General features: G+C 41.5%; 1 protein-coding gene across 1 annotated transcript in view; it reads right to left on the reverse strand.

Annotated features, from left to right (window-relative positions):
- The window catches only part of UBR4 (ubiquitin protein ligase E3 component n-recognin 4), a 78,405-nt gene that overhangs the window by 45,509 nt on the left and 12,010 nt on the right, over nucleotides 1-20,886 (reverse strand). Inside the window, exons 18-49 of the mRNA XM_082493705.1 lie at nucleotides 19,813-19,982; nucleotides 18,844-19,126; nucleotides 18,089-18,221; nucleotides 17,589-17,668; nucleotides 16,831-16,959; nucleotides 16,180-16,362; nucleotides 15,830-15,952; nucleotides 15,511-15,740; nucleotides 14,739-14,863; nucleotides 14,071-14,168; nucleotides 13,784-13,941; nucleotides 12,845-13,054; nucleotides 11,754-11,855; nucleotides 10,986-11,086; nucleotides 10,597-10,795; nucleotides 10,167-10,355; nucleotides 9,743-9,806; nucleotides 9,364-9,555; nucleotides 8,682-8,752; nucleotides 8,414-8,561; nucleotides 7,644-7,871; nucleotides 7,261-7,431; nucleotides 6,977-7,159; nucleotides 6,538-6,696; nucleotides 5,805-5,957; nucleotides 5,287-5,514; nucleotides 4,256-4,413; nucleotides 2,989-3,160; nucleotides 2,627-2,828; nucleotides 2,170-2,333; nucleotides 1,730-1,946; nucleotides 1,116-1,332 (exon numbers count right to left, since the gene is read on the reverse strand). Coding sequence (XP_082349831.1) covers nucleotides 1,116-1,332; nucleotides 1,730-1,946; nucleotides 2,170-2,333; nucleotides 2,627-2,828; nucleotides 2,989-3,160; nucleotides 4,256-4,413; nucleotides 5,287-5,514; nucleotides 5,805-5,957; nucleotides 6,538-6,696; nucleotides 6,977-7,159; nucleotides 7,261-7,431; nucleotides 7,644-7,871; nucleotides 8,414-8,561; nucleotides 8,682-8,752; nucleotides 9,364-9,555; nucleotides 9,743-9,806; nucleotides 10,167-10,355; nucleotides 10,597-10,795; nucleotides 10,986-11,086; nucleotides 11,754-11,855; nucleotides 12,845-13,054; nucleotides 13,784-13,941; nucleotides 14,071-14,168; nucleotides 14,739-14,863; nucleotides 15,511-15,740; nucleotides 15,830-15,952; nucleotides 16,180-16,362; nucleotides 16,831-16,959; nucleotides 17,589-17,668; nucleotides 18,089-18,221; nucleotides 18,844-19,126; nucleotides 19,813-19,982 — 5,240 coding nt within the window. The remainder of the gene's footprint in view (nucleotides 1-1,115; nucleotides 1,333-1,729; nucleotides 1,947-2,169; nucleotides 2,334-2,626; nucleotides 2,829-2,988; nucleotides 3,161-4,255; nucleotides 4,414-5,286; nucleotides 5,515-5,804; nucleotides 5,958-6,537; nucleotides 6,697-6,976; nucleotides 7,160-7,260; nucleotides 7,432-7,643; nucleotides 7,872-8,413; nucleotides 8,562-8,681; nucleotides 8,753-9,363; nucleotides 9,556-9,742; nucleotides 9,807-10,166; nucleotides 10,356-10,596; nucleotides 10,796-10,985; nucleotides 11,087-11,753; nucleotides 11,856-12,844; nucleotides 13,055-13,783; nucleotides 13,942-14,070; nucleotides 14,169-14,738; nucleotides 14,864-15,510; nucleotides 15,741-15,829; nucleotides 15,953-16,179; nucleotides 16,363-16,830; nucleotides 16,960-17,588; nucleotides 17,669-18,088; nucleotides 18,222-18,843; nucleotides 19,127-19,812; nucleotides 19,983-20,886) is intronic.

Below are 20,886 nucleotides of genomic sequence, written 5' to 3' on the forward strand. Positions count from 1 at the left end.
AACTTCCGACAGGAAAGCTGCCTCTTGCCTGCCATTAGTTGTTCCTACTCAAGAGGCCCTTTATAAGGTAACCATGCTGCATTCTGTAACACGTAAGTAAAAATAATAATTTTTTTGATTCCGAGTTTTTAGACTATAATCCCACCACTTTGGAAAACCAGAAAGCATGTCTGTGCAGAGAGGGACATCTTGTGGAGATGTCACAGCAGACGAGGGAAGAAAAGAGAAATTAAGCCCAGGAAAAAAATCCCACGAACTATTAGACAAAATATTAAGGATGGCCAAACAGGTCCTTCAATTGGACATAACTGCCACTTCAAGCCTTGAACCTTTACCTGAGAATTTCCGTAAGACAAAACTAACTACCATTTACTCACAGTCAAGCAGCATATCCCTCAAAACAGTCATTTTTCAGCACTGCTAGTTCCTCTCTGATCTCTTTTCCTCCCATCCTTGCTATCTTGCCAGGCTTTCTACAACCCTTATGGCACAGACCGTAGGAGCTCAAAGAAAAAACACAGGGTGGATATAAAAAATAAAGTTCTATTTCTTCTGCTAAATACGTGCCCAGCTCACCGTTGTGGTTTGACTTGATACTGGGGGGAGGCAGATCCAGGGGGAGACCTAACACTTTCTCCACCACAGTAGTTAAACCTGAGACATGTGGGCTACGAGGTAAGTTGGTGGGAACCACTCGCCTAAAGCAAGGTCACGCACAAAGTCCTCGTCAAAACTGAACTTAACTTCAGAGAAGCCTAACCTTTGTGAGCTCTGGAGAATGAAAAAGGGCCAGCTTGAAATGAAAAAAAATGTACCAAGAAGGCAGAAATCTCTTTTAGCTCTTCAAGACTGCTGTAACAAACGAACTTAGCAACACGAAGCATGCACACAGATCTATCTGTCCATCTACTCCACCAGATAAATCAAGAGTGAGCACAAAGCCTTGCTTAGAAGATAATCACTGACTTTGCAGTTGTTGTTTTATATGGCAGTGAGGACAACTCATTAACTCAAGTAAGTTCTCCTAGTTAAGAAAGGCACACAAGAGCACCTAGGTCCCCTCTAGAGCAACTACCCATTTTAAGGGGGAAATAAAAGAAAGACTGCAGAGATACCTCTCCAGGACAGTCCCACTGGCAACAGCAGGGGTAGCCGTCTCCGTGTCTCCAGTGCCGTTCCCTTGATTCAGGTTTGGGGGACAAACATTGCTCACTGAAGCAGAGGGGAAATCCTCGGGGGGCTCATCAGGCCATCCAAACTGTTCTTTGGTTTTGCCATAAATTTTTATGGAATCCATCATTGTGACTCCAGCAGGATCCACAGAAGCCCCAACTGCAGTGATGAGAAAAACTTCTTAAAATCTAACAAAATAGTTTCTTTTGAATACAAACAAGCATAGCCTCGTAAGGTCAGGATAGCAATTATACCGTGTCATTAATATACACCCACGCTGACAGTTTCATCTCCTTTTCAAGGCCACTTCTCTACTGCCTCAACACAAAATTCTTGAGCTGAGCTGAGCTACTGCACATTCATCCAGTGCAGCAAGAAACTGGGCCATAAAGAAAAAGTTATTAGATGTGCAGGATCCGCTCCTCGAATTGTTTCTGTGGCGAGTTCAAATGAACAGCTTGTGGAGACCCTCCCTACTATGAGGTGAAGCACAGCAGCTTCAAATGCCTGAACAAAACCAACAGATAGTCAAAGCAAACAATTAACAAAGACTTACTGAAGATGGTTAGTTTTTTGTCAGCCTGCAAGGCTTCCTCGCGAGTGAAAGGGAAGTCAAACCAACGAGCCCTGGTCATGTTCAGCTGCATGGTGCGGCCAAAGAACTCCAAGTACGAGGGTGCTCGCTCTATCGCTTGCGTGCCAATCTGGATCCGCATGCCTGTCATCACCATTGTGCTGTTATTGTTCGTCACTTCAATGGTGAAACCCCCAGGCTGAAGGAGACAAATCACAGCTCAGAAAGGTGAAGTCAAAAATTCACTGTTAAGCTAAGAATCTGATGTCTGCACACAAGTCCCTCCACTGCTTATCTAACAGTATTGTGGGATTTGTACAGGGTCATTTGAACAATGCAGACTTCTAAGAAAAGGCATGCTACAAATCTGGACAATAATGTCAGAGAGAAGCCAAAGAGAATCCCCAAATTGCCCCATTTACCTTTGTGTTGGCCACATACATGCCAGTGGAATTGAGTCGGTGTTTTATCTGCTGAGCATTGTAAACCTGCAGCAGGTCATTGCCTCCAAACTCCACATCTGTGAGTTGCTGGTTGTGCTCAAAGAAGTCAATAGGGAAGTTCACTTGGCTGGATGTGCGAGTTGCTAAAAGGGAAGAGATGGTTTTGACAAAATACATCCAAACAGGAAAAGCTAAGGTAAAAAAGCTGCAGAATGAACTTGTCTCCTTTGGAAACGCCCATGTGAGCCAGATGGCTATGTATTTTTATGTACATCTATGAAAATATTTTTACCCAGACTTAGCCAGTACTTAGCCCTGAGGTTAACCGGTAATTGTCAGAAGTTAATGTCTTAAGTATCTATATGGTACTGATCAATCTTTGCATCTACATTTGCTACTGCTACATTACACAAGATACGTATGAGAAATCCCTTACTAATAGCAGCTGCCTTGCGCTTGCGAACTGGCTTCATGATGCTGATGACACTGCTAGGCTGGAGAGAGGGCTGGAGCCAGTAGGAGGTATTCTCTACATTGGCCATATAGATCCTCAGGCTGCCGTCTTCGCACAGAAGGATCATAGTGGTCCTCTGCTGCTCATTGCAGGCTGTGTGACGGATGGCCACCATGTCCTGGATCTGCAAAGGCAAGCAATGTAGGTCGAGGAAAGGACCTGGCAACTGCTGCTTGAAGAAACAAACTCTTCGCATTAGAAAAGCTGCAAAGACTCGAGAACATGTGATGGAACAACAAGAAAACCCATTTTAAGAGCAAAAAATACAGGGAACTATGACTAACCTTTGCTTTGGCTGGCAAGGTTTTAATCTCCTGGATGAGAAAGGTGTCTGGCTTCACCATCACCACCAGTGGGACACCTGTGGTTTGTTGAACACAGCACACCAAGCCAGGGTGGTTCATCACCTCAGACCACTGACACAATGCCGGTGAAGTCTTACTCCCACCATTTGAACTGCAAGAGATGAAGACATTAATTAATGAATGACATTAATTTAAGAAGCAAAATAAGCAAAACCACTCAAACTTTATCACAGTTCAAATCAGTTAAAACTTCATCCTCAGCAGGAATTCAAAGAACTGCATTAAGGAAAAGACAGGAACATCAGTGCTCAGTTTACAGGTGAGAAACCCGAGACCGTCACTTGAGTGGGCAGAAGGCATAAGCATCCCAATCCACAGCTCTGATCTCTATCCTGAAAACTTGAGGAAAGACACTTAAGTAATATGCCCAAACCCAAGGGAGTAATTTTTAAATGGTCTTCAGCCATCTTTTTAACTGAACAGATGCACAGTGCCATGTTTCAACACACCCAGCTGCACTAAGTGAAGGTCAACACAGGAGAAGCTGTGTGACTCTGCTCACTGGAAAAAAAACCAAAGCTGGAAAAAGACGAAGCCAAACTCAACTGGGGCTAGGGAGCTCTTGGAACCTGACGCTTCCACAGAGCCTACTCATGACAGTGGCTTTGCGTCAGGCTCGTGAAGAGTCTGTGGCCTAAATGCCCAGCTCTGCTTGTCAGAACAGATGACAGAACAGCTTTTTGCTGGCCACATTCATAGCATAAGAGATTGGTTTCCCTCAAGGGAGCCTGAAAATAAGCCTTAATATGCACAATACACAAGGTCCACTGCAGTACTGGTGCCGAAAGGAAACAAAGGCTTCCTGCTCTGCAGCCTCCACGAGGGTGGGTAATCCCATCGGTTCCAGCTGCCGCACCAGTAGCAGCTCTGCACTGTGCAGCAAGGCCGCTCTGAAGCCACCTTTCTGCTGTGAAATCCTAGTGGTAAAAAAAAAAATGCGTACGTTCCCCACTGCCGAAACAGCCAGCTTTGGTTTCAAATCATTCTGCAATTAGGGCAGAAGCAACGTGAAAAGTAGCAAAAAATATTCAGTTAAAAAAGGGATCTTCACCACAAGTTTTGCCCATTCAAAGCTGGGATGTTAAGATTAATCGCTTATATTTATTAGTGATTAGCGATATCCTCAAACCAGGACAATAATAAACAGAAATTAAAACTTCAGCAGAGCCTTCCACACAAGCCTCACCTCTTTATGTTAATTGGGAATAGCCGCTGCACTTCCAGATTGGCCCGGCTGATGGTGGCTGCAAAGGATTTGCCTTGGCAGTAACTGAAGAACAACATCTGTAGCACATGGGAGTAATACACCGACACACCACCTCCTGCTACCTGGCCATTACTGTCCTGGGGGATCAGAGAGAAACAACGACAGTTAGGATAAACACGCATCCTCCAAAACACTGTCAGGCTTTTACATTTCTCATGATGGAATTATTCCAAAAGCCTCCCCCCCACCCCCTCCTCACCCATGAGAGAAGGCAGCCTTAAATGACAATTTTCTAAGCTCAACTCCTTGGTGAACTCATCCATCAGATACTTCAAAGGCTTTTGAAGGGGATACTGAGATTGCACACCCGTAGGCTGTAGGTAGCGCTCTCAGCTACCGCATCTGTGTGCTTGAATGTCGTATGACAATCTCACATGGAGCACTCCCCATGTTCCCAGCTCATAAAAGAGCTTTCCTGAGGGCCTCCTTCTCATCTATTCCCCTGTTTTGGAGCAGGCTGGGGTGAAAACACCGAGTGAAATGTGGACAGATTTTAAAAGTCACCCCCAAGACTACAGAGCTGCTATTGACCAGAAACAAAGGCTCGCTCCACCTCTGCAGCCCCAGCAATGGTCAGTAACTTTATCCATTCTGGTTACTGCACCTTTGGAGTGCCTCACTCTGAGAACAGCACTGCTCTGAAGCCATCTCCCTGCTGAGAAATCCTGCTGGGCATGACTTCCGAGCCAGCCATGGAAAACATGCTCCATTTTCTAGATGAAAGGATCAAGGGGTTTAATTTTCACCCCCACCCCCTTTCACTGCAAGGATATTTCTCTCTTTAGAGAACGGCAGGCTCATTGATCTAGATCAGGGAGCTTAAAAGGAGAAAAAAAAAAAAAAAGGGAAAAAGGGAAACTTCTGCCTTCAAATGTAAGACACACCAAAAAAAAAAAAAAAAAGATAAACCCATGGCAGCGCATGCTACAAGAAAGGGAAGTCACCAGTACCTTTAGGTCCTCATGATTGACTTCAAGCACATTGGTGACATAGAATGGTCCGTGCTGGGCACTGCTCGCCTCTTCCATGAGCTGCGTATAGATGTACCCAGCAGAGGACATGATCACTATTATGTTCTTCCCCTCCTCGTTGAAAAGGAAAGTGACATCCCTGATTTTGGAACTTGGTAGAAGGAAGTAGAAAGTTGGACTCAAGGCATCTACAGAGAGATCGTAAATCTGTGGGAAGAATCAAGAAAATAGTTAACTACTATGATACAAAACAATGCAAATGGTCAAAAGTTGAGACAAGGGAATGCCTATTAGATGTTACAGTTCGTTTTTTTGCTCTTTGAGTTCTTTGGGTTTGTTTTTTCTTATGACAACAGTAGCCAAACGTCAAAAATTTATACTTCCAATAAATTTCTAACTAAGAATATTATCACATTCTTCCACATGCAACTCTGCAAAGACCCAGACTCTAATGTCTGAAAGAAGACGTATCATCCGTAGCTTATGACCACACATACCTTCACAAAGTCTGCAGTCACGATAGCAAGCTCTGTTTGAGATCCTGGCAGCCACACAGCTTTAATGATGAAATTTCCAGTGGCTAATTGAGGATGAAGTACCAAATGATCAGAGACTGATCCAGAGCTGCTGAATGTTAACACATGGCAGTCCTGGAGTAATGAAAAATATTTGTCAAATATTAGAACAAAATATTTATAAAAACTTCAAGCCAAGAACAGAGCTAAAAGCCAGCATTCCTCTTAGTACCAATAATGATCCATAGAGGAAGAATCTAAAATTCCTGCACTTAAGATGAATGACATGAAAGTTTGCAAAGAAAAAAACAAACAAAACCCAAACCAAAACCACACAGAGTACAGCTGTTTCTTAGCTAAATAACGGATTTGTGGATGCTGCACTGTGAAAGCTGAATCTAAATTTGGGAGAATACAAAAAAAAAAAAAGCTACTTGTTCGAACACAGAGTTTCATGTGACCAAACCTTGACTCCTGTCTCAAAGTAAAATTGGCTAAAATACAATAAGAAGTACTATTTTGAAGCACTGTTTTATTTATTATATTATTCATACAGGTCCTCCTTCTTTTACTTCACACATCTAGTAGGGTAGTGATTCATGAGCTAAAATTAGCTTCGGAGCCAGCCCTGCACTAGCTCCTCGGAGGAAAGAAACACAGCTGGTTTTGAGCTGATGTTTCCAACCACCTAGAAAAGGGTTTGTCAGGCTCTTACTTTCAGTCCACACACGGCTAGGTAGTCCTCCTTGCAGGGATTTCCAGTTAGGCTCAGCACCGTAAATGGAACAGGTGCAGACGCAAGACGAGTAAGGGTCAATTTTCTTTTGCTGGAGTCTGCTTGTTTCAGCAATGCCGAGAGCTGAAGGACTGTAATCTGCAGAACAAAATGAACTTAGTTACCCAATTTCACAATCAATGTGAAAAAGGCATTTCAATTTCAGCTCTATGTCTGCATCTTTAGAGTTTTCACTGTTTCTACTGCAAGAACTCTTTTCTCTGAAGAATGTGAGGTTTTTCTAAGCTATGCAATACTTTACAGAAGACCCAGATCAGGGGACGGGCAGCCCGAATAACATTCTGCTTGATGTTCATGCTCTAAGGCTGTTTCATTTTCCTTTGCAGTCCAACATTCTCTACAAAGCTAGAGAACTCACCTTGCCCTTTTCATGACTCACAGCCAGGTGCTGCCGACGTCCATGCGGGGATGACAGCACACACATCGCCACCCGCCTCAGCACATGAGCACTGATCAGCTGCCGGATCGTCTGGCCCTGGTCACCACTGTAGTTCATGCGGACATTCTCGAAAGCACCTTCTTGAGAGCCAAGAGTTGGGACCTGAGTCATCAGTAAAAGCACAGAAAAGTGTATCACTGAAATTTTTCTATTTAAAAGTGATCCCACCCATCCATAATCTAATCACTCCTTTAGTATCATACCATCAACTGATCTGTCATTTCCACTGACTTGTCCAAAGTATGTAACTCATTGAGAGCTTGCTGTGCACGACTGCTGCTCCCCATGGCTGAAGCTTGCTGGAAGTTTATCTGAATGGCATCCATCAGGAAATTCAGCATGTCCAGCACCAAAGGTGCAAAGGAGAAGTTGGCCTACAAGAAACAGAGACAGCAAGTGATGCTCCTGCTGGGAGTCTTCACAAGAGCTGCACGTCAACTGGATTTTAAGCCTGATGCCGCTTTTATGATGCCTCTTATCATAAAAAAGAGCATAAAAATCAAGCAACTTGGCAAATAACCAACACAGATTGCCCAAGATCCTCATGGTAAACCATCTTCTTTGAACAGCTAGCTGATAATTATACCTGGGACTGCAATTCCTCTCGACAGCCCTCAACGTTTCTACACAGGCTGCTCTTCTTGGGTTTTTCTTCGTCAGGGCCCTTCCCCTCACTGATGGTGACCTTGGCTTTCTCTGCAGGAGAGGTGCTTGCATGTCGAATCACACTCTCAGGCACTCTGGGCTCACTCTGGAAGGCGGATTCTTTCATGGTAGAGCTCATGCCACTGCTGGGAGTTCTCTTCACCAAAGCCTGCGAATGACACAGCAATGCTGAAAGCCCAAACCAGACTCCATTTTACCACTGACAAAATGAATACAGATTGTAATAGCAGCAAGATTAATGTCATTTGAAAGAACTAGAATGCAATTCTCTTAGAATGCAATTTTAAAGAAATAACACAACAGTATCCTGCATGCCACTCTCAACCCGAGTATTAGAAAAAAATTAAGATAAAGTTACTTTGCTTCCTGTGGAAAATGTGGGAAAAGGTGGTATCTGACTGCTGTGTAGCTTAAGCTAACTTGAAAATTCTGTAAAGGCAGGTGGAATCCCAGCAGTCACTAGGACAGAGATTTGCCAATGTACTTATTTGGTGAAAAAAAAAAAATAATTTAAAAAAATTCCAGGCAAGCTGTAAATTAAGAGGGGTCGTTATAAAGCCAAAACCTTCAAGTCTTAGGACTCTTATGCACTCGTATCATGATGTAACTTATTGCAGAACAGAGACCACTGCAAAAGACCTTAAAAACTCAAGAAATCACAGCTTGTATGTTGACATGAAGACACTTTACCAGGCAACTGCCGTCTTCCTTGGCTCCACAGTCACAGAAGAATGATCCATATTTAGCATAAGAAATCTCATGATCCTTGTGACACACTTTAGCACAAACTGTGCAAACACCAACCCCATCAACCATCTTGCAAGTGTGACAGTGATACCTGCATAAAATAAGCCATATGAGTTATAAAATACAATGCCTCAGGAAGGCTCCACAGACTGTTTCCTTCTCAGTGGTAGAAACATCAGTCAAATTCTGAGCACAAGTTTGAGATTCTTACCAATGTTGATTCATGAATTCTTTCTGTGTGATGGTGAAGGTACAGAGTTTATTACAAAGAGAATCTTCATCCTGTCAAGAATGTTGGTTTAGAAAAGCATTATGATTGCAGCTACAGTAAAGTCACACTATACAGAATACTCAGACACTAAATGTGCATTTTAAGAACAGCAAGATAAGCACCACCAAGCTAAAAGAAGGCAGCTGATATGCCATCACATGGAAAGAGGAGATGGCAACATTTTACAGCAAATCAAATAATTGAATCAAGAAAAAGAAAAAAATAACAAAAATAACATATTGGGACAATAAATTTTAAAGACTGCATTAATAACAGCTTTTTTTTTCCACTTAAAAGTCTACTGCAAGTTGCTTGTTGATATAAAAGCTAGTAGCTGACAAAAAAACAGCAGGAACAAACCCATCTTACTCCATTCCTTCCTTTTTGTTTTCTAAAGATCCCCTCTTTTAACTTTTGTTGACACCACAAAGTCAACAGATCTATGCATGAATGACACACATTCTCTTCCAGATCTAGCAACTAGGGTTCTTCATTTAGTCTCACATTAGGAACAAACAAGAACAACAACAAAATCTTAATTTATAACCTGAGTAATTCTGATTTGAAAGCTGCAAAATAAATCTTCATCTCCTTTGCAGCATTAACTGCGACTATTGCCTACCGAATCTTCAGCTTGAGAATCCTCCTCCTCCACTGCCAACTCTTCCACCCAGTCCGAATCCACCTCAATCGCCCGCTCCTCTCCATCAACAGAAAGATGACTTGGTCCTTGGCCACTGCTCTGGCTCAGTGCATTAGTGACATCGGCCAGGTAAGAGACAATATGACACGTACACTCCAGGATAGTCACATGCTATAGAGGTGAATGAAATGAAAGGCAATACTTAGACCCCAGAATAGCTGCTATAAGGCAAGAAAACATAACAGTCCCCCTGACCAAATTCCTTCAAAACTCCCACTATGCAACCAAATGAAGACAGCTGATACAGCTCATGCCTGAGATTTATTCCTGCAAGTTAAGCACTAAGAACATGTCTTACCTTCCCTTGCATGACGTTTGCATTCATTTTTTCTACCACATTCTTTTGAGACAGGTATTTCTTGCTGTAACACAAAACAGTAGAGAAGATCGTTACAACCAATAGTCTTTGGGAAGTACAAACTCAGTTCTCACCAACAGCTTCAAGCATTCAGCTTGCTTTAGATTAGCAACAGGAAACTTAGAAATGCAGTAACTAAACCATCAAGAGTGGAAAGGACAAAGAAAACACATGGTTGCTCTTAATGGGGAGACACAGATCAGCCTCTCTCAGACACTTTATATTCCAAACAATAAACTAAAAAATAAATGTGTATCAGTAAACATGAACTTCTGTCCCCAAATTACCAGGAAAAAAAAATAAAAAAAAAAAATCACTCTAAGTGATGCGAAAGAACAAACAACAGTATACAGTTCGCTCTTACCATCTGCCTAGCCAATCAACAGCAGCACCATGAAGCTGGAGGTGTCCCGCACCTTGTCCTGCACTAGCCAAAGTTGCCATCACGACCATCAGTTCAGGAAAGCCCGTGCCATCACCATTGGCCAACATTTCTGTTGCCATAGGTATTAGAGTACTCAGCAGAACAGTGCACACGCCTTCTCCGACTTGGCTAATTAAAAAGAAGAAAGATTCAGAGAGGGTACATCACTCACTGAAATACAGCTAAGCCCCACATCACAAGAGCACTGACACAGCAAAGTCTTCGGGACAAACATGAAACAGCCATGCTCCCATCACTTCATTTGAAAGCTGGCAACAAGGACCCATCAGCAACTCAAGTAATGTGCACATCTAGAGAACAGAAGAACTGAACAGCACTCAACAAAGATACAACAAAGGCTGTAATTTACCTGTTTTCCCGAACAATGTAAGTTGTCAACAGTTGCAGCAGCTGCCTGTTCTCTTGCACAACGTCCAGTTGATCTGAATCTTTGGGTGGGGACATGGTCATCCTGGTTAACCAGGCCTGGAGACGCACAGGCTCCACACAAGCCAGCTGAGCCAAAGAGCCACAAAGTCGCAACAGGCTGGGGTTGGGACTCTTCTCAGCTGGTGGAGAAAATTACTAGTGAGTGACAGATGCTACAATGAATGTGTTTGTAGAAGGCTTTCCATTAAAAGTGTGAAGCTGTCATTCCACTTTCTTCACAGCTTTTCTTTCGAGCATCTTCATATCGCAGTCTAATACAAGAACAGTGTAAGGCGGACAAAGGCAGGACGGAAGTGATTCAACACTTACTTAGCTGGAAGAGCTTGGTGAAGAATTTCAGCACCCTGTTACAGAACTTCGCTGAGAGGTTCTCATTGGCTGTCGCCATCATGATCTGGACCAGTTCTCCACTACATAGAAGGGCAAAATTAAGTCAGCTTTGTAAAAGACAACTTGTTCCTTTTTTCCATTTACACTTAGTTATCTCTGCCCTCACATTTAAGATTGGTAACAGTTTGTATAATATTGCTCAGCACAGCAGCCAAGCCACTGAAATTGCTTTCAGACAACAAGCAAACTCTTAGCTCAGACTAAAACCTGTAAATCTCATGAGGTCCTGAGTAGGATATCAGTATTCTCTGCATATCTAGTCACAAAAGGGCCTGTATTAGTTTCCAAAGCAAAATTCAAGATTTTCTTGCCTATTAAAATTATCAACCTAGTGCCCTGAGGAAGCACTGAGAGAACTTGGGATTTTGCAACTGCCTTATAGACCGGTATCTCTCAAAAACCTCCTTACAATGCCTTTGACAAAACAATCATCTTACAAGATCCCCCACGGATGATCACTATAAGGACTCGCAGAATACATTATTTGGAGTGACAAAAACCTAGGTTCTCTCCCACACAAAGTCTTTTCACGCTCTCCTGTGCTGCTTGAAGGGCATCCTATCCTTACATGGTTCTGTCTTTTCCTGCGCAATGGTATTAACATGACTTAGGTGTTGACAGTGACAAGCTAAGAGAAAAAGGAAGAGAATTAAAGTCCTTGGCCTACAATTTTGAGGATGACTTCACCTTTCTGAAAAGAATTCCTCCATGGCTTTTCGTGCCTGGCTGCTCTCCAGCTGTTTCTCCAGATGCTGCAAACATTCCTCCAAGATGGACTCATCCAGGCCACTGAGAATCAAAAGATGCATATTAAATAACAATATATAATTTCAACAATTTTGAGAGCCAAGAAGTGATCAATTTTGCTAATACAGTTCTAATAAACTTTCCACTAGCTGAAAGCAGCTCTCCTTTCAAGAGACAGGAGAAAAATAATTGATGAATAAACATACATAAATACAAATAAATCCACCAAACGATCAGAAAAAGAAGTGGCACATGATGCTGTAGGGAAGAAACCTTTCAGACTTCTCACACTACTAATTCCTCTAAACGGCTGCTCCTTTTACACTTTAAGTCTCTTTTACTGTTATTCCTCCCCATTCTCTCCTATGCTCATCCCCACTCCGCAACGCACCCTGCAAGTAAAATCCAATTATGTTTACATTCTCTACCGGAAGGCGTAGTAGATCTCCCTCTGAATACCTTCCATCCAGAGAGGATCAGTGTTAAAAAGATGCAACATCATCATCATGCCTAATGGTTTTATGTTTTAGATGGGTGGAATCAACATGTAGGCATCGAGCTTATTCCCTCTCTACACACAGTGAGTAAGGGGTGGGAAGCACAAATCTGGCTAGTTTGCTATGATAAAGCAGGGATTAGCCATCCTTACAAACAGCAAGAACAGAGACAAAGGAATATAAAGCAAGTTAGGTCGACATCTTCAGCTTTGATTTTGTGCTTGTATTTACATAATTTTCTATTTGCTTAAATAAAAAACTATCCAAATATATACATGCTCCATCCAGAGTTACAAGAGATGATTAAAATCCACACTGCCTGCCTGAATGGCAGTGCTGAAAATTATGGTAATGTGAATAAAATATCTTGTCTTTTTAGTCTACAAGTATAGAAGTCTTCAACAGGTAAAATAAGCTGATTTTTTGCCTTTCTGTTGTGCTCTTCAAGAACCGACACTGATGTTTAAACACACTGTAGTAATCCTTTGTATACAGCTTTTTTGAAGGAGAACTACAAGCCACATGGCCCGTTACCTGTTTGGATCAGAGTGATGGGCCAGTATGTTGTAGCATCCTGTGATCAACTTCTCATAAACACGTGCCAGGAATTCGTCTGATTCTGCAGGGCCCAAGATCCTTTCTAGGGAGTTGCTGCTTATCTCTGCCACACTCTCTGTGCTGGTCTCCAAAAGGAGGGGCAATAGGGAATGAATCACCTGTGGTGGGTTCAAATCGTCTGACCAGCTTGAAAAGAAAAGAAAACAGGCTAAGTTTCTGTATGATGTATCAAAGAACACCTTTATTGGATAAATCAGAAGTCAAACAAGTAAGACACAAGTCTGGATGGAAGTCTGTGATAAAACTCCTTTTTAGAAAGCCAGGATAAATACACTGACGCAGCCATGTTTCCCCTCAGAAAAATGGTCCTCATTTGGAAAACTCCACTCTTGTTACTTTTGCATATATACAGCTACAATGTTTTCCTAGATAGCCATGCTATCACACAGTATGGCTTTTGGATTTGTCTGCAACGTCAACAGCTACTTTTTTTGTTTCAGAATATCTTAGAGTAAGTCCCTGGGAAAAAAAAATAATCATTCTTTCATTTCACTTTTTCCTTATGCTTTGAAAACATCACACAAGTCAATGATAAGAAAAAACCACAAATGAATTAGTTAGACCAATATTGTCTCAGTTTATATCCCAGTTTCTTCAAGTCCTTATTCAACAAAAAGGACTAAAGGTTTCTCTCAGGGAGTCTGACTTTTAGAGATACCAGATCAAGACAGAAAGGCCATTTTTCATTCATTTAGAATTTAGAACTGTAAACTGGAAGTAACTCCATTAAAGGCTTAGTTCAAAATACAGCTCCAGTTCACTAAGTGTTCCACCTGAACAGTCTGATAAAGACAGATATTTAGAAGAGCAAACAGATCTACATGGCGAGAATGTAATACAAAAAACATCACTTACACAATGAGATCCCCAGTGAGTCTGACCAGGGAGAGAAGGGTGTGTTTTAGGGAAGCTGCAAGAGGTAGACTTTGGCTGCAGAGAGTACCAAGGTGGGCGGCCTGAACTGCACTGATGTAGCTTTCTGCCGGGATCGTGTCATTTGCAAAGGCATTGCGCTAAGGATTGAGACACACACGCACAAAAATCAGAACCATTTATCTTAAACAAAAAGACACGCTGCCTGCCACTCCCAGCGATTTATGGAGCTAAGATCACACCAGATCAATCCACGAGGCTGGACTCACCCATGAGCCAATGTTTGGAAACTCATTTGTGTGGATGTTGTTCCATGATTCACATAAAGTCTGCACAGTTGACGGCAAGTTTTGAACAAGTGTTGGACCTGCAATTAGTATGGAATCGTAAGTCACTGAGTAATTTCATGGGTCCTATTGAAAACCAGAATGCTTCTATAACACTGTTTAAAACTAAATCATTTGATTAAGACACAACTTTAGCAAGTTGAGCTGTAAAAATGCTAGTTTCATTCTTTTCTACAAGTCAAAATTATCCCTAAAGTTTGCAAGAGCTTCCCAGGTTCTTTCACTTTATTAAAACAACCGGAAACATGGCAAAAATAATTTGCAGCAGTCTTCAACATATCAACATTTCACAGTTCCCCGTATTATGCCATGTCACTGGAGCACCAACATGGTTATAAAAGCATTTCAATTAGCCAGATAAGCGCACAAGATAGTTACACTTTCAAGGCTTTCCCCTCTTTTAACTGTTACAATTCTACAAGGAAAAGAATTCTCAGTCTCCTGCTGACAGGATAATATACTCATTTGAACAAAGTGGTTGAGAAAAAGAACACATTAGCCAGCATATGGCTTTGAAGCTGAATGCGGGCAGCACTGCAGAAAGCTTCACCTACAGACAGAAGGAAATCTGAACTATCCATTATCCTCACCTAGAGTATTAGACTTGCAACGGCTGGATCCAATGGCCAGGACAGCAGCATAGCCTCGGAGCTTCTCTTCAGAGGGTTTGTTCTCAGTGGAGCCCTCTTCAGAGAGGCTCCGTAGCAAGTAAGATCTGCATTCAAGATGGAAAGGATTTATTTCAGGAAACAGCTCTGCATGTCAGAACTAAGTGTGTCAATATAGGGACAGATAAGGAAGCAAACTTCTGAAGTTCTGCCCCATACTTCATGTTAAACCACTAAGAGAGTTCTGGACTTTTATCTCCTCTAAGCTACTTACGAGGAAAAGCGCCCATTCAAAAGAGAAAGCTGATTTACTTTCACTTTCTTCTACACAGGTTCTAACAAGAATTTAGACGACTTCAGACTCTTAATGTAAGAATTAAACCCCCTCTCTTTCTTGATGGTCTGACAGTCTCAATATTATCTCAGAGAAATAACTTTAAGTAGCACTATCCTAGACTGGTAAGAGGAGGTTTCATCTTTGGAGGAAAAGCTGATTGTACAAGCTTGCAAGAAAATCTTGAAAGATCAGACAAGGAGCCTACTTAGAAACAACAACTTCCCATACATGGCTTCAGAAGCTACTTTTTATTCTTCTTTTAAAACAATGGGGACTCTAGAGGACATAAGTTCAAGTAATTATACTGGACTACAATAAAAAAAGCACCTACCTCTAAGAAAAGAAGAAACAAAATGCAAAGAAAGCCCTATGCATAGAAGGAAATTGTGTTCCTACTAGCAATCCTAAGGACTGTACCTTGTAAACGTAGCGTAAGTGTCAATAAGCTGTAGCGTAGCAGGCAGGAGGTTCTTGGTTATCTCTGAAGACTTGTGTGGATCAGTTTCTGCAGCTAGCTTGGAAAAGTGCTCATCTAGAGAAACCTGAATCTTGGAAATTGCAGCATCGAGGGTGTAAATGGACTGTAAACTGGGAACTTCGTGCAGTTGGAGAATAGTTGTGCAATCAACACCACAGAAAGAAGATATCTTAAAATATAAAAGGACGCAATAGTAAGTGCAAATCGTTCCACAAAAATAGAAGCTCCATACACACAATGGCATTCACATCACCTTACCTGTCGAGCAAAATATTCCTCTGCTATTTCCACATCATACTTCACTGAGCTGCACTTGCTGGAGGCCAATTCAATGAGAGAAGCAGCATGGTCAGCTTTCATGCCCTGCTTGGTAAGATGATCCTACGGATGCCAAAAAAAGACCTGTCACAGTTTAGAAGTGCTCTATAATTAACCACTCTGCCAATTACCAGGCTAGAACCACTTGAGAAAACACAGACACAAGTTCCCAGTTCTCACCACTGTGCCCACTTAACAAATCCCATATGCAGTCAGTGTGGAAGAACTAGAGACTGACATTCTTACTATCAACAACACGACAAAACACCCCTATAAAGATGAGGCTTTACCTTGATCCACGTGACGTAAGATGTGATTCGCAGACGGGAGGACCAGCGCAACGTGTGTAAAATATCACATTCACTCATCTCTGGTGTGTTCATAGCCAATTGATTCATGTAGTTTTTGGATGGAGGCAAAATCCCTAGTATCCGCCACAGTATCAAGAAGTAGTACTGAAGTGCACAGGCTTCCTAAACAGGAGTACAGTTGGACAAATTAATAAAGAAAGATTGCATTTTCAATTATTACAGCTACTGAAATTATATCTCGTCAGAGACTCTAGATTCCTGTAGATGTGCCAAATGAGATGAACACATGCTGGACTGATTTTCTGTCATATTTTACAACAAATTATGCAACAAAGAGGCGTGACAAAAGAAAAAAAAAAGATTATACTTTTTTTTTCTGCTTAATCATATTCTAGCCAGACCTCCTGGAATTACCAGGGACATACAGCAAGTCTAAAACATGTTATGAATTAAATACTCATATGAGATGTACCACCACCACAAACACTACCATTAGCTATGGGGTCTTTAAGTTCCCCATTAATCCAACCACTGCTGAGAATCCTTTGGTTAAATACTTCGCTTGAAAATACTAAGTTTGAAAACTTGTTATTCCTCAATGCAGTCAACTTCACAGCAACACAGTCTTACCAGTGCAGTGACATTTTTGTTCTCTTTCCTCCTAAGTGTATCAAACTGTGACCCAGCTGCAAGTAATGAAGTCAGGGCTGTGTAAAGCTCATCATACTTCATAGTCTTAGAGAAAAGGACCTCACAAACCTGCAAGAGATGATGTCAGGATCACTGCTTTGCAAATTGCACAGCTCCGCATTTATACACAGTCAAGCCCTTCTCTTAAGTATTCAGAATACCCACAGACCAAAACTATGCAAAATAAAACTTCAGGAAGTTAGTTCTGTTGGGTGTTTTTCTCCTCGCCAGGCTACCAATGAACTGCTTATAAGGGAGTGCACATTAAGGAAGCCCATAACCTTGACAACAAATTTAGCAAGGAAACAAAACCCAGGAAGAACATGGAGCAAAATGATGAGAAAGCAACTCTAACGCCTCGTGTCTTTGTCTTGGATGTTTCAGCAGCACTGAAAAATAAATGTGGATATGATAGCGCTCTCTCTGATAGCAGACATATTGAAATCACAAGAATTACTACAAGTAGTCCAACACATCTACACAGATTTCGCATACTGACCTCCCTGACATGTAATTAGGCACAAAAAGGAATCCCCTATTATCTTATTCAGATGCTATTCTTTTCTCCACTTGGTGAAATATTTCTGCTCTAGCTGCTTCATCACGTCTTTCCTTCCTGTCTATTTTCCCTGGCACTTGTCAAATCAACATGGCTCTCAAGGCTTACAGAAAGGTCTTTAAAACAGAAATCCCAATACCATGCTATCTAGACGGTTCAGATCATCTTCAGAAGCTTCTAGAGATAGGATGCAGTAGAACCTGGGCTGTGGAACTGCGTCTGGAACGTGAGGACAGAAAATAACATTCAAAGTGACAGTTTTAATGATGCAGCATTAAGTTATGCTCTCTGCTCCATCCCCAGAACCTTTCACATTTTACAACCAATACCAGATTGTACTAAGCTACCTCCATGACACATTATACATGCCCTTAATCTATGGTATACGCAGCCAAGGTTTTCCTACTCATACAATCATAACAAATACACACTTATTTTGAATTACTTGTAGTACACTCCTAGACAACAATAATTTTGTTTAATAAAATTTTTCATGCAGTGCATGCGTTTTTATCTGTCTATTGTAACTATTCCCACTAAAAGCAGGACAAGCTACCCACACCAGGGCACAGGATGGGCTCTCATTTATTCGTATAAGCAAATCTGGGAATAAAAAATTCCTTACATTTTATTTCTTACCTGATGAGCAGTGTTTGGTCCAGTTTTCTTCCACTTCTTTAAACCCATGATAAATTGGGACAGACGTTCGTCTGCTACTGTCCTGGGATCCACTCACCCAGCCAATGGGTGGAGTCAGCAAATTATATTGCACCTAGGTTAAAAAAAAAAAAACAACAAAAAAACAACCCACGTCATTAAGGGGTAGGGCGAAAAATACCACCATCAACAGAAAAAGAACCATAAAATACAGACAACCCTGTTGCTAAAACACAATGATTCCCAGCTTCTGACAGAAGCCCTGGACCCTACCTGATGATTTTTATTCTGGAGTGAGCAGCCTAAATCAGTGGTCAAGCTTCCAACAACTGAAAAAGTCACGCATAAAACACTAGCATCCCATTCATGAGAAAAGTGCCAAAAACCTCCACAGTGACAAGCTAAAGCAAGGACACAGCATGCAAGGTATTTGTGATATGGTGCCTAAACACCCAAGTACTCAAGATTTTTAAAGATAAGGCCAGGCATTCACCCTGTCCTTACCAGGATTTATTAGGACAGTAGTTACACAAGGAATTTACACTCAAACTGAACCTGCTGATAGGAATCACCAACCGTAGTTAATCATGCATTATAACTCCAAAGGCTGCTAACAACATTGAAACCAATTTACTCGCAAAGGTCACGAAGATGCCAGAACACACCAAATGATTGCCTGTTACAGATTTCCGCTGGGTGACCAATTAAATATCCAGAACCTGATCACAAAATCGTACCTGTTCAAATAGGTACATGGGGGCCTTGGAATACTGATGGAGCAGGTAGTCAAACACCAAGAGTAGGCGTGCCACGATAAGTGGCACAGAACATTGCTGGGTATCCATGTTCGCTGTCAGCTCCACAATTGTCTGGATACAGAGCATCATGATAGATCTGCGGCCCCTCTCAGAGAAATTGTGAAAAATAAGCAGCAGCAGCTGGAGATGTTCAACATTCAGATCTTCTGTGTCACTGGGAAGAGTCCCCTGCAAGGCATTTTGCTTCAGTGTGCTCACAAACCTGACAACAGGAGAGGAAGTTTGTAAAGTTTACTTTTCTCCTTGCTTAGATCCCTCTTTAAAATCTCTTTAACCAGAGGTTAGATAAACATTTTCCTAACTATATTTTTCAGCTTATTCTTCCAATACTGGCAATTTCACAAATTATTCACTACATTATGTACTGGAATGAGACTACGCAAACAGTAAAACCTAAATAAATTCAATCAGTGGCAAATACAATTGATGGAAAATATGAACAATCATTCAAAGGGAGAGAGAGAGAACTTTTGTTCCCCCAGAAAAGGCTGCCCACTATAGCTTTAAGTCAGCTAAACCCTATCAGAGACTTTCACATTCAGGTAATGGCACACAGAGGAAAAATCTTGGCACTATCGTAACAGAACCTACCAGAAATCTACTGAAATAAGACATTTGCCTTCCCTTTTTAAAATCAGCACTGCTGCAAGTAATTCAGCCTTGAAACACTTAAATCCTGATTCTAGGAAATTCTAGGTTTCACTTCCTATGCTCTATGTGAAGGACTCCAGCAACACAGAAGACTGACCTTCTGCTCCTCCAAGCATCACATACCATCACTGCTCAGAGAACACACACACACTTGTTACGCTGGTCCCAGAGAATTTTCACTTGATAGAAAATGTGAGAGGTAAGAGATGATCGACTTTCAGCTTAAAATTATCTCACCTTTCCCAAACTTTAAGGCATTCTGGAACATCAGGATCTCCCTGGGCAGTGGCTTTATGCTGCCAAATCAAGAGAAGTCGCGAGAGCACCGACAAACTTTGAGGATGGATGTAGAGAGGCCACGGACCTTCAGAAAAAGGGGCGACTCCCAGCTGCTGAAGAAGTGTGTTCTGGAACAGAACAGAGACTTCTTGAAAAGAGGCAAGTCCTGTCTGATGCTTTAATTAAAAGTATGATTTGAACATGCAGATGAAAATAAACAGTAGGGCTCTCAGAGCTTGTAAGGGTTCATACAGCAATATTTCTAATATCTCTAATAAATGGCATAGCTATTGAGGGATACTTATGTTGTCATATTGCCACCTAAAACACAACAAACTTGCAACTTAGTCACTAATGCAGAAAAAAATGGCATTAATGAGCTCTACTCATTTACTGCAGTATCACAGCAGGAGAGATTACACTACTATGTTTTGTATCTAAGAATTTGGAAGAAGAGCCCTTTGACTGATCACAGTAATGCTTGCTTCTTTTCAAATATAGTAAAAAAGGCAGATTTCTGAGAAGTCCAACTGCTTTAAAAAAAAAACAACAAAACAACAGAGTATTTTAAATACGGTAGAAAACAGTCAATGAAAAGTATAGGGATTGAATTCACTGATTGGTAAGCAGATTTATAACCTCTACTTATAGTCTTAAGTCGAGTCAGCTCATGACCTAGCAAAGAAACCTAGAGGCTACAAAGTTAGCACATGAAAGCAAAAGGATTAATTTGATTCTCTCCTGAGAGAATTCCAAGGCCTTTTGGCACCAGCCCTGACAGTAAAGCAAATCTGCAGGAATGCTTCTTGATAAACACATGGATAGAGGCAACTCTTCATAACAAAATATACAAACTCATTTCCTTTTCAGCTTTCATCAACCTTCAAAGTTCAGTGGATTAATTTGAACCCTAGGCATTAAGTTTACACTCTACAGGATGTTTTGTACTGAATAACTGAAAGGTCATCCGGCTCATTAGATCCAAAATACTCCAAGCTCTGTTTTCAAAAGAATATACTCTAAGGCCAAACG

The sequence above is a fragment of the Vanellus vanellus genome (genome assembly GCF_965231255.1).
Source record: "Vanellus vanellus genome assembly, chromosome: 20".
NCBI lineage: Eukaryota > Metazoa > Chordata > Aves > Charadriiformes > Charadriidae > Vanellus > Vanellus vanellus.